At 37.3% G+C, this 12,174-nt stretch overlaps 1 protein-coding gene across 9 annotated transcripts in view; it reads left to right on the top strand.

Moving 5' to 3' along the window:
• MTUS1 (microtubule associated scaffold protein 1) overlaps positions 1 to 12,174 on the top strand; it is a 119,166-nt gene that overhangs the window by 44,898 nt on the left and 62,094 nt on the right. For 6 of the 9 annotated variants that reach the window (XM_064418015.1, XM_064418012.1, XM_064418013.1 and 3 more), the window contains exons 4-6: positions 5,734 to 5,916; positions 9,652 to 9,783; positions 11,662 to 11,751. In XM_064418015.1, coding sequence (XP_064274085.1) covers positions 5,734 to 5,916; positions 9,652 to 9,783; positions 11,662 to 11,751 — 405 coding nt within the window. Of the gene's footprint in view, positions 1 to 5,733; positions 5,917 to 7,112; positions 7,463 to 9,651; positions 9,784 to 11,661; positions 11,752 to 12,174 lie in introns of those variants that run through there. The other 3 variants (XM_064418020.1, XM_064418019.1, XM_064418017.1) reach the window with 3 other exon arrangements.

Here is a 12,174-nt window from a genome sequence, read left to right on the forward strand (position 1 = left end):
TCAAAAGGGGGCATTTCATCCTGTCAGATTTGCTTAAGGTGCCATCAGTGACCATAGTTAGGAAAATTAATTTTTCACATGTGTTCCCAGACTTCTTACAGGCAATTTTGTGACTAGCCCCATTGAAGTTTTAGTATGTTGTACCTGTACCAAGAAGCATGATCGTACTTGCCAAGACTGATTCTAACAGTCAGCATATTGATGCTGTCAGAAATGTGAATATATCTATAAGAATATTCTCCTTTAGAAGAGAGGTGTGCACTACTTCCCTGCAGGGTAATTTCTTGGTGCCTAGTCATTTACTTGCAAGGACATGCTGGTGTGTCTTCAAATAACTCTTTACCTGTTCTGCTTAGTTCTGAATTCTGTCAGGGTAGGTGTAAAGGAGGAGGGAAGTACACCTAATTGTCTGCCTGAAGACATTTGTATTTGTTTTGCTGCAGCAAGCTTCCTCTTTCATTCAAGAAACACATGAAGTCCCGCAACAGAAAACTTAAGATTTGTAGATAATGTGAATTTTAAAGCTGCAATCTAATTCAAACAAAATTCAGTGCATAACATGAAGGATGTGTGGTATGGAGAACTGGACAATAATGAAAAGCATGATTGGATGAACCCCATCCACCAATCCAGTGGTTTTCTTTTGCCTCAGCTTACCTTGCAGTACATTGATTTGACTTCTTGTGCCCAGTACTCCTAAACAGACTGAGCTTTCCATAGCTGTGTTAAAGCTAGTGGTTGGGATTGGATTAAGTCAGCATGCAGCCTGTGAGAGTCTTCTGGCAAAACCGGAGTGGGCAAGCTTTGCCGCTACTGTGCCTGGGAAGCTGGTGTAAAACTATCTGCTGTCCAGAGACAGGCTTTGCTTGAATCATAGGAGGTTGGCAGCATGACTGTGTAGACTGCATGGTCTCTCATGGGTCTGCTCTAGTTTAGTCTTCAAAAAGAAAAACCTAAGATGGACTAAATCCAGCAGGCATCGTTACGGGCAGACAGGAGGTGAGAGAGCAGGTGTGGGTTCAAACCTGAGGCCAGGGTAGAGAAGGGCTGTTTATAGGTGCTGGAGAGGTCATTATGCAGAGGGTTGAAAGGAGAATGAGGAAGGGAGAAGTCTCTGATTGTGGAAGGGTTTAATTGGGAGGAAATCTGTCACATTTCAAAACTGGACCTAGGGAGGGGAAAAGTGAAATTGAACAGTAGGCATGCATGAGACACTGCTCTTCCTCTAACTCAAAACACACCAATCACTCTTTTGATGGTAGGATCATTTGAGGGAAGAAAGAGTGGTGTTTTGGTTGCTGGTAACTGCTTATAAATACTCTATAGTAGTGATGATCCGTTCTGCACTTTTAGTCCAAGAATGTTTAGCTGAGAGGGGAAGAACAAGTAAATGCCTACCTGCATGGCTACTGACACCCTAGTTAGATTTTTGGCACTGGCTTACTGGTTCCTTGCTACCTGTCTGAGGTTTGTAGGGGAATGGGAAGAATGCTGTCCAAGTCTGTATCAATGCAGAATTGGATCTTGCCTTAGTATATAAACTGTTCTCTGACCAGCAACAGCTAAAATTTACTTGCTAAACAAGTAAATTTCTCTCCTATAAATATTTCAAGACCCAGGAATAACTTGAAATTCCCTGGTTTTCTCCATGTTTATGTTGTACATTTAAGCATTCATAGCAACATAATGTGACTGTATCCTGCCTTTTTGGTAATTTTGGTAGTAATTTGAGACTTTAAAAGGGAGGTATAATTAGAAAGACATTACCTTAAAACCTTAAAATTGCAAAACATACTGTAACCAGTCTTCCTTCCTTAGGAGCACTGATACATGTATAGCATAATAGTATAGTTAATAATGCTGAATGGCTAATCAGGCAAACTGGGGAACTTGCAGCCATCAGAAAACTGTTAATATTGCTACTGCTTTGCACTGTTTAAAATGGCAGCCGTAGGCGCTCTTACATGTATATCAGGATCGGTCTGATGGAAACGATACCAAAGTCCAGTTTGTTTTATCCATTATTTGCTTGCACTTTTCAATAGGTGCCAAAAAAGCATGTTTTCTTGGAGGTTTGCTCCCTGTGCTTTATCAAGACCTTGTACGGTAGGCTTAGGCAGGGCTTTTTCACCAGCTAAGAAATTTAGCATTTTTAAAACAGAGCTGTTTGGCTTTTTAAAATCAGAAATGCATTAAGCAAAAATCCAAAATTCAACATTTTCAAGAGGTCAGGCACTGAAGGGCCAAAACAACTATTAATGTTAGCTTTAGGTTTAAAAAAAAGCAGCAACAACAAACAGTGTCCTTTAAAAAACTCCTTTTGCACTTAGTGTGCCCTAAATTTGTAATTGGAAAAGGTTTCCAGCAACTCATTTCCAGGTGTCGTGTAGCTGAGTGAATGCCAGTTGCTCAGTGCTCAGCTCTAGATGTAAAATGTTGACGTATTTTGAAATAGTGGACATGAAATTTCAGAATTTGTGAATACGTATTTGGCTTTACAGTCTGCCTCATGTCAACATTCTGTCAATGTGTGGTTTTTTAGGCTCCAGTACTGTTTCAAGGAAGCCTTAGCTTTTTTCTGGACAATAACAACCTATGATGGATTGATATGAAAAGATGATTATTTGACTAAGGATATGAAAGCTGACTTCAGAGCTTTTTGAAGAATGAGCTTTGGTCTTTGCTTATTTCCCTTCCAATACAAGAGAGACTTTAACATCATTCAAGTAACATGGTTGTTGCATGGAGACTTTTTTCTAAAGAATTGCCAACTCATTAGTTCACTGTAGAGGAATGCAGTATTTCTGGTATCCCACTTCAGTGACTAGATTAAATAACTGATGAAAGCCCATTACTTTGATGCTACTGCTTGTTTTGTTTATAGTAATGGTTGACTAAATATCCTCCTTTTATGCTCATTTCCAATACTTTTGTTTGTATTCCATATCTTCCTGATTCTGTCTTTAAAACCTTTGAATTTACCTCTGTGTAACTCCTTTCTTAGGGAATGGTACTTGAAAAAACCTTAAAAACCATTATTTGAAGTAATACCTAGAGTAGTTGCTTAATCATCTTGTGTCATGACTTAAATTCTCCCTCGAGCTGGGCTTTTGAAAAATATATTTGAGTGCTTGAGTAATTACTTTAATAGAAGCCTTATAGGAAAGTACCAAGTAAAGCAGCAGAAAAACTAAGAGAAAAGACCATCTGCCTAGAAAAAGTTTGACATGTTTTTGAAACTGGACATCCTAGAGATTGCTGTGCTCACTGGTGGATTTGAGTTCAGAGCACTGCTGCACTCCAGCCTCTGCAGAGAAGTTGTACTTGCTGCAGATCATGTATAGAGAGTATGTATATGTTGTATAGACAAGACTCAGATTTTCACATGCTTACTTTGATCCCTCTTGAATGAAAATCCCTGTGAAGAAAACAGGATTTTGTTCCTGTATGTTTTGGACTGGATGAATAAGTCCAGCACAATAGCAATCAAACATGTTACCTTCACCTTTAAGTAATCAAATACAGCTGATAAAATGCATTTGTTCCTCTAGCTCCCTTTGTAATGTAGAACTTTAACTCACTAAGTCATACAAACTTAACACACAGTGTTTGTACAGTGACACTTTTTTCTGTTTGTTTTTTGGGGCAGTTGTTTGGGTTTGTACCTTGTTTTGCTGGGAGGCTATTTACAAAAGGAATTCTAACTGGTTTGGATTAGTTATTTTCCTGGTATGTTAACCCGTTAATGAAAAATCTAGAAAACATTGTGGAAAGTTTTATAAAGCTGTCAGGTTTGTTCTATGACATGCAAATGGGTCAGAAACTTTTTTTGTCAAATACTGAAATAAATTTATTTCTGTTACATTGTCTAGAGTGCTGTTTCAGAGGTGTTTTTAAGAAGTATGAATTTGTGGTTTGTGGTGTTCTCAACACAACAAAGCTTGTACGCTTTTTAGCATATTCCATGTATTCAGCTGTCCCTTTCAGTAACTTTCAAAAAATTCTAAAATATGGCTGATTATTTTGTCTCAGAGGTTTAATACCAGGCTACAGTAAAGCTATATACAGAATCAGAGTTCTGCATAGTAATGACAGATAGTAAAAGTACACCTATGAGAGACATCTGATGCAAAGCTTGTTTAATTGCTCATTGAAGCTTGTGTGTTATATTCTGTGACCAGGAGTATGTAATATGCTAATGCAGGTTTAGTATATATTGTGAAGCTTCTCTTTTGTTTCTGAATTGTTCTGAACTGAGGGAAGTGTCTTGGACGTACCTTCATTTACCAGTCCTGTTCCTGGTTTTGTCTACTTGATACAGGATATTTTGAGACAAGTTGCCTAATCCTGTCACACCACCTACTGTTGAAAGGCAGACACTGGGCATGTTTGTCTTGTCTAAAATTTAATGCAATCCCCTTAATGTCATGACTTCCTGGGTTTGGTGCAAATTTCAGGTTTCTTGGTTATTAGTATTTAGGAGTAGAAATCCTGTAGTAAAGCTGGTGTTGCTTAAGGTCAAATTACTAGCTAGTTTTGTCATATTTCATCAGTTTTCTAGCTTAAGCAAAGTTGAATTGTTTTTTTAATAGTAACAAGACTCAAGGGAAGGGTATTCCCTTTAAATAGAAATTGGATTGTTCTCTGTCAAGTCTGAGACACTGTAGTTGCTTCTTTTCCATTAAGATAAACTGTCAGCCTTGAAAATGGCAGTGACATAAAAATCAACATATTTTAGATATATTTCTTATAATAAATAACAAAATATTTTCTAAAAAATATAAGTCTGTCTTCTCTGGTTTTGTACAAAAATGAAAAGCTCTTACCCATATTCAGAAAGCTGATACTAACATCTTGATACTGGGGCTGGCAGGACTAAACTCAGAGCTGGCAAGAGAAACCTATGTGTATAACTTCTCTGGGGCGTTGAAATTTTAATCTGGGTGCACACTTTTCAGGGAATAAAGTAGAAGCTTAATCTGTCTAAACTAAGATTTTTCTTGTGGAAAGTGTATTTGCTTTTTAGTAATACAAGAGTGAGCTCCTCCTACACTTATCTCTTGTGTAGGTGCTTTTCCTGTTTGATTAGCTTAGCTGTTGGGTGTTTGTATTCAACAAGCTCAAATGAAAACTGGACTTAACACAGAAATATTTCTGTACCAGCTGGCCATTAAGAAGTTGGTTTTGGAAGTGCTGTTAAACTAGTTATGTAGAACTACTCAGTTTTCAAGACATTTATTATATGAGTACAAAGCAATTTGATGCTCTCATGCTGTCTTATTCCTTGAAAGGATATTATATACTTTTAGAGTGTTCTGTCAAAGGGGAGTGGGGTTGTGGATCTGTTTTGGGGAGGGACAAACAGAAGAATCCTTTCTTAGATTGTCTTTGAAGTAGAGGTTATATTTTTGTGGGATTGCCAGTACAACGATCCATAAGGTGAGGTAGGAAGATACAAAGAAAGACTTTTTAATGTGTGCAGATGTCTGCACTGAACGCAAGTCTGTTAAGCTCTTGACTTGTTTCTAAGGCTTTAAGTCCTTGGAACTGTTTTTCTGCATCTACAGCACTTATAACCATGTCAGTAGGAAGTAGATTAAGCCATTTTATATGGATTTTTATTGTGTAAATATTTTTATTTGTAGGCATATGTGCAAAAGAAGCAATCATTTAAGTTTCTTTTCTACTCCTTTTGTTCTTATTTCTCCCTCCTCTTTCCCCCCTAATTGACAGGTGTAGGATCTTTGCCAGGAGAAAGGCATGCCTCAGTGAAAAATTCTCCATCCTTGTGCACTAGCATTGGTAAATCCCTTGCCAAATCCAAAGTGCCTGTCAAAAGATCAGTGCTTGAGAGAACACCTAGCCTCTCATCAGTCAGCAGTGCTCAGAGTGAGCAAAGTCTTTTCAGCACTAATTGTAAGTATATGTGAGGGTTATGGGTTTTAACTGATTGATAGCCCACATCAATTGCTTGTTGGTAAAAATCCTCTTGGAAGGGAGTCCTGTCTGACAAGTACCTGTGTTTAATTCTGATTGTACTACTTGTTAGTTCTAGGTCTTACTCTTTTTGCCTCTTTACTTGGAACTTTCCTTTTTGAGACATAGTGTCTGAAAATGTTCTGAGCCCTGGATTTTGGGTTGATGAGTAGAGATTTTGGTACAATTTCTCTTCCATCCTTAAACACTACATAATCAGCATGTCTTTTTAAGCAAGAGTTTCCTAATGTTTGCATGTAGTGTAATATGTTTGGACAGAATGGTTTACTTGTCATAATATTTGGAACAGTGTGTTACAGTGTGTTTTTTGATGCTAAATGTTTTTTTGAACCAGTTTATATCTGCTTTCAGAGTTTTAGGACAAAATATGTAGATCAAATTAAAGGCACGTAAGTTAAACTTGTTTTAGAAGAGAAACCTTTGTGTGGGCAGACTTCTGTAATTTCTAAGGTAGCCATAAACATTGGTGTAACCAAATGAAGCTTGATTAAAATTAGTGAGAAAAATACCAGGACTTGCTTTATTTTGAAGTTCTACAGCAGTTCTTAGGAATTCTGAGAGGGAAAAATATTAAGAAAATAACATACAGCTGACTATCAGATATATTAGTATTCCCAACTATGCATATTTAAATAAGTACATTAAAATATTCTTCTACTCTTGAATTGCCTGTTATATCTTGAAGACTAGGCAAAGGCCTTTTATTTGTGCCAGATGTCACTTAAATCTGTCTTCAATGGACTGAAAAAGAGAGCTGTGATTTAACACACGTCTGTGGTTTATATATGCGCATATGCATGCACACATAACTACATTTTCTCATATTCTTCTCCCCCCTCCTCGTACTGCCTTCGTTAAACTAAGCCTAATATATTCCTCAAAGGAATAAGAGTATGTGTAATAAAATATGCATGTGCATCTTGCTCTGCAGTGAGATCTGTTCTGATACTGTGACAGCCATGTTGACTTTTGCTGTTCAGGTTTAGGACTGTATCTGGAGTTGCTAAGCAGCTTTGTCCTCTCTTCGTTTTGCTCCCTCATGTAACAAAGGAAGGGGTCATCGCTTCATAACAAAGGAGTGTATTCAGATTAAGTATCCAAACAGATGACTCCTTATTTAGCCTGATTTGCTAGCTGCTGTAATCTGTTTTGTACACTGCCTTCAAGCTTACAATTTTTTCCACTCCGATTCACGAAGACCAAGCAAGAGCAATATGAGAGGTTGAACATGGCTGCAGTCTCGTAGACTTTTAAGCTTGCTTAGATCTTTTTTAAATGACTATACCAGGAGGACTCCGCAGTTGCACAGAAACTAATTTTTCTCCTATTATTTTCTTCAATTCTACACTAACACCACCGACTGACTCAGGAAGCCACTATGATATCACCTTACTGACATTGCTGGTAGTGGGGTCTTACAGCTTTTGTATTGTTCCTTTGTTAGCCACGTTTACTGGGAAGAGAAGTAGGTTGCATTCCTTTTATTTCTATTCTAAAGTATGTATTTTGTTTTGTGGAGGTTGGTAAATATATGCAATGTTTTGATCTGCTGATTTACTGTAATATTTTTCTTTAGGGAATTTTTTACACTTGATAAGAATTATTTATATCTAATAGTAATGTTTTGTGAGTATAATGACCTAAGATTTTGTGTAATTCTTCATATGTTAATGAAATTTTTATGACTTTGAATCAAACTGGAAAGAAGTAAGGAATTTTCTTTGTATTCTAATGCTAAGTACAGCACTGTTCTTGTTTTTTATTCAGTCTACTATGTAATAATTTCAGGAAAAAAATTTTGAAGCTTAAGTGGTTTAATTAGATTGGTGGGACACACAAAGATCAGAATGAGAGGCTTATGATGTGTATGTCATGAAATGTATGACAAACTACTGTGATCCTGTCAACAATATTAAATCAAAAACGTGCTTGGCTTGTTAGGAGTTTGTCTTCTGTTAGCAGAGAAAAAAAAACGGCAAGAGTGTTTCTGCTGCTTTGTCAGCTCAGCCCTTTGTTATGGGATGTCCTTGGATTGGTAATTCCATGTGGCAGCATTAGGGCTTGTTTTTTTTATCTAATGAACACTTGAACTTTATGATTCTTTTCTCTAAAATGACTTCTTATTTGAGAAGCTCAAAAATCACGAGGTTTGAAATGCTGTTGTTACTAAAAGCATATTTTGTATGCAGTCAGATTTTTTTTAAAGTAATCTCAGTTTTAGTGCTGAGCTGAAAATGTTATCCTTTGAACATACCAAAATGTTTAACTCTGATGTTAAGAAAAAAGATTCCAGATTTTAATTGCATTATATTAATTGTATATATAGTAAATAGTGTTTCAAAAGTTAAAAAGCTGATCCTAGCAGTTGACCTGCATCTGCATTTTTGTACAGCCAATACTTCATTAAAATTCTTCTAATGAGTGGAGTTTTCAAATCTTTACTGGGCTGAGATCACTTCACACCTGTCCATCTTTATTCAGGATTGCAATAGGTGCTCCAAATTTGAATCCAAAAGTGACCAAAGTCTGTAAACCTGGGAGGTTATCATGGGTTCATTTTGTTGTTTTTTTTTTGATTCCTGCACACAGCCTGGTTAGCTGACTCTGGAGTTTTTAATAGGAGAGAACAGTTCCCTAACTAGTCCTGCACCAGAAGGCTGCTCGCACACCCAAAGGGTTACTACCATGGTGTGCTGGTGATTTAGAAGAGGAAGTAGAACAGTAGTTTGCAGACAATTGTTAACTGCTTGCAGTGAACTCTGAGCAAACATCCTTAATTTAGTGATTTACAAAAACTATTAAGAACTGCTTCGCACCTTGTGCTTTACTAAAACAAATTGCTTTTAATTATATAATGTTGATCAGGGTCAGATTTCCACACGATAACTGTGTTGCTGATGTGTTATGCAAATTGCTCCTCGTGTATAGTTTTTTTTGGCAAATATTTAGCTTTTGTGTTTTTAGAGAGGCTCCAACTTCCTTTTTTTAAAAAAAAGATTATGGCTTCAGTTGCATGTGTTTTTTAAAGGGAAATCCTCTTTCTGTGGTAGAAAATATTTAGTGACCAAAAGCATCTTTTTGAAGTACTTAACTTACATGGTTTATACTAGCCTGTTTAAAGACAATAAAATAATCTCAAGACTGTATGCTTCATCTTTTGATGAACAATATTAAACATGTAGTTCACATTGCCTTTAAAAAAAACCAGTCTCATTAAAATACTTATCTGAGGCAAACCTGGTAATATATGACAGAAGCTTCCCCCTCTCCCACCCTTTTATTTTTCAATGACTAGAGAGAAAAGCAGTGCTGTGACAAACAATTCCACAGTGACTTAATTTTTTCTTGTCTCTGGTAAATGCCGTGTGAATTCTCTTTAACATGTTAGTATACATAATTTTTAGGCCCCAAGACAAAGTCTACTCAATCTGTACGTACTTTAGAAATATTTTCACATATTTTTCTGGACAACAGAAACAATGTTTCCAAAAGTTTCACTGGGTTTTTTTTTTGAGGAAAAATTTCTGTTGTGATCATAAACTCAAACCTCTTTCAAGGTTGTTTAGTCTCTGCTAAAACTGACTTGTCTTATGATTTAATTTTCTCTAAACTATATATGCTTAGAGCAAATTCCTTTGCGATTCTGTTTTGCAGCTGCTAGTGCCACAGTCATCAGGAATGGAGAATGGCCTTCAAAACCAGCCTGCCAGAATGGCACTTCAGGGTCTGTCCCTGTGAAAGCACTGCCAAGACCTAGATTGCACTCATTGAGATCAACTCCAAAAGGTATATGAGTCTGGTTGTAGCCAGAGGAGGTAAAATCACATCAGTGGTGCTTCAAGTGTTGTAAGACGTCATAGGAAGGCAGAAATATTCTTTGTATTTCCATAATTGATGGAGGTATTTCAGGGAAATGAAGAGGTCTGCGCTGTGGTACAGCTCAGGTTTGCATGGTACAGGGACTAAATGTACCTTGCTACATGGCAGGTATCATCGCATGGGGTTTGTGTTGTTTTAAAAAGTTCTTTTCCTTTGGAAAATTCAGGTCACAGGCTCTGTCACTGCTGGTAATTGCAGAATATACATACCTGAATTTATCCTGAGTGTATGGTTGTTCTTGTCTTTATGTACACCCTTTTCAGGACTGAAAGGGCCTTGGGGGATGGGGATATATTTCTGAATAAGATATTGTTAGAATGTAGCTTCTATTGTAGATTAATGACACTGTCCCATCTTTCAAAGGGAAGAGTCACAGAAACTTAGCTTTTCCATGTGCGTTTTCTTGGTATTCTTCTGGGGCTGAATTAGAAGCTTTAATGGAGATGAGACAATTAATTGTGTTTTATCATCTTGTGCTAAAAGAAACATTAAATGTATTTCCTGACTTTATATTAAAGATTGTTCAGTTTCCTATTTTGGTTCAAGCTAGGAATTTTGATTGGCCAACAGTGCAACGTCCACTCAGGCCACAAACAGCAGCTGACAAGTCATTCTCTGACCAAAATTAAAGACATAATGGGAGCAGATAAATAAGCTTGCTGTGTCTCTTTCCTAAGTCCTAGCTGTAATCAGCTTGCTTCTGACCATCTTTGTGGTGAACTGGTTATTGTAATTGGATAAACCTAATTAAATGCTGTACTCCTGCATTAGACTTAAATTTTAAGCTGGTATCTGACATAATAGAGAATAAATAAGAGATGCCTGCCAAATGTCTCGCTGTAATGACATGCTTTAAAAGAGTAAACAGTGAAAAGAAACAGAATTTGCCACAAATTATAAGTCACTTTGAAACCAACATGAATCATATGGCTTTCTAACAAGCTGATGCTTTCTATCAGGGTCCAGCACATGCAGCACAACTATGCATAGCTCATTGTCCTCAGTGACCTGGCAGTGTGCCTTGAGCACCTGCAGGAGCAGTGTGGCCAAAGGAAGCTGGCATTCCCCTTCATATCAGTGTTACCTGGACCGTGGTATTGTGTTTTGGGTCCTTCCCAAACCAAGAGGGTTGTTTTGAAACTGGAAAGATCCAGTGGAGATTTAAGAAGATGGGTAGGGTCTCTGTCCAGTGAGAAGAGGGAGTTGAGCATGTGCAGTCAATAATTTGAAAAGGACAGCTATAAAGGTCATGGTGCCAAACTCTTCTCAGTAGCACCAGATCATGTAGCAATCAGAAATGCTTTCAAACTGTAGAGTGGGAGATGCACCCTTGCCCAGTGGTGCCGTGGAACCACCCTTCCTGGCGGGAAACATCTAGACAAAGCATGGTCAGCTGATCTCGTCTTAATGGTGACCCTGCTCTGAATGGGAGTGTGGATATCTGGCTTCTGGAGGTCTCTTCCAGCCAGTGTTTCCTTAGCTGCATTGTATTTGCTGCTGTTTTGAGATTCAGTAACTTGATCTTAGTGCTAATATGAAATCTTTACTAACATTTTCTCCTGCTTAAAAGGCTTTTAGAATTATCTTTTTATTTCTTCCAAGGTGTGTTCTGGCAAAGCAGAGCTAAGTTTAAATACACCTTAAACATTCTAGAAGGTTTCTCTTTTTGTGTTTGAATGGATTTGTGGATCTTGTACTTAAATGTAAAAATGTAAGATATGTCTTTAATTGCTTTACAACTTTAAATAGTTCTACTTTAAAGTTCATCTAAGCTTTTACTTTCAGGATCCAAGACCAGGTCTGCTTCACTGAGCCAGTGCACACCAAAATCATCTGGGCCTCTACACTTAGCAAGAAAAGTCAGTGAGACTAGAGGTAATTACCAGCTGGGTAGTCAATTTTTCACTTTTTCTTGGATCTCTCTCTCTTGAGAAGGAGCAGCTATGCTTTGATTTCAAAATAATTGGGATAGTTAACTAATTTTCTTTGCAGTTCACCAGATTGGACACTGGGTCTGCAAGGTTCTGTTCCTTACCTTACCTAAAGCAAATGCTTTAGGGACATTCATTGTCTACTGTCTGCTTGAAACTTGAATCCCATAAGGATTAAAAATACAGCATAATTAATCTGTATGTTAAATTATGTTCTGTCACCTGCTTATAAGGTTGTATGCTTGCAAGATACAGTGTAGACTAGATTTTGCCAAATTTGTGTTTAGTTTAAGCAAGATTCTTGTGAAAACATGCTGATCAGCTCTGCCTGTTGAGGATATTTACTCCGCTTTATGTTTCTGTATCA

This window comes from Passer domesticus, chromosome 4 (genome assembly GCF_036417665.1).
Source record: "Passer domesticus isolate bPasDom1 chromosome 4, bPasDom1.hap1, whole genome shotgun sequence".
Taxonomy (NCBI): Eukaryota; Metazoa; Chordata; class Aves; order Passeriformes; family Passeridae; genus Passer; species Passer domesticus.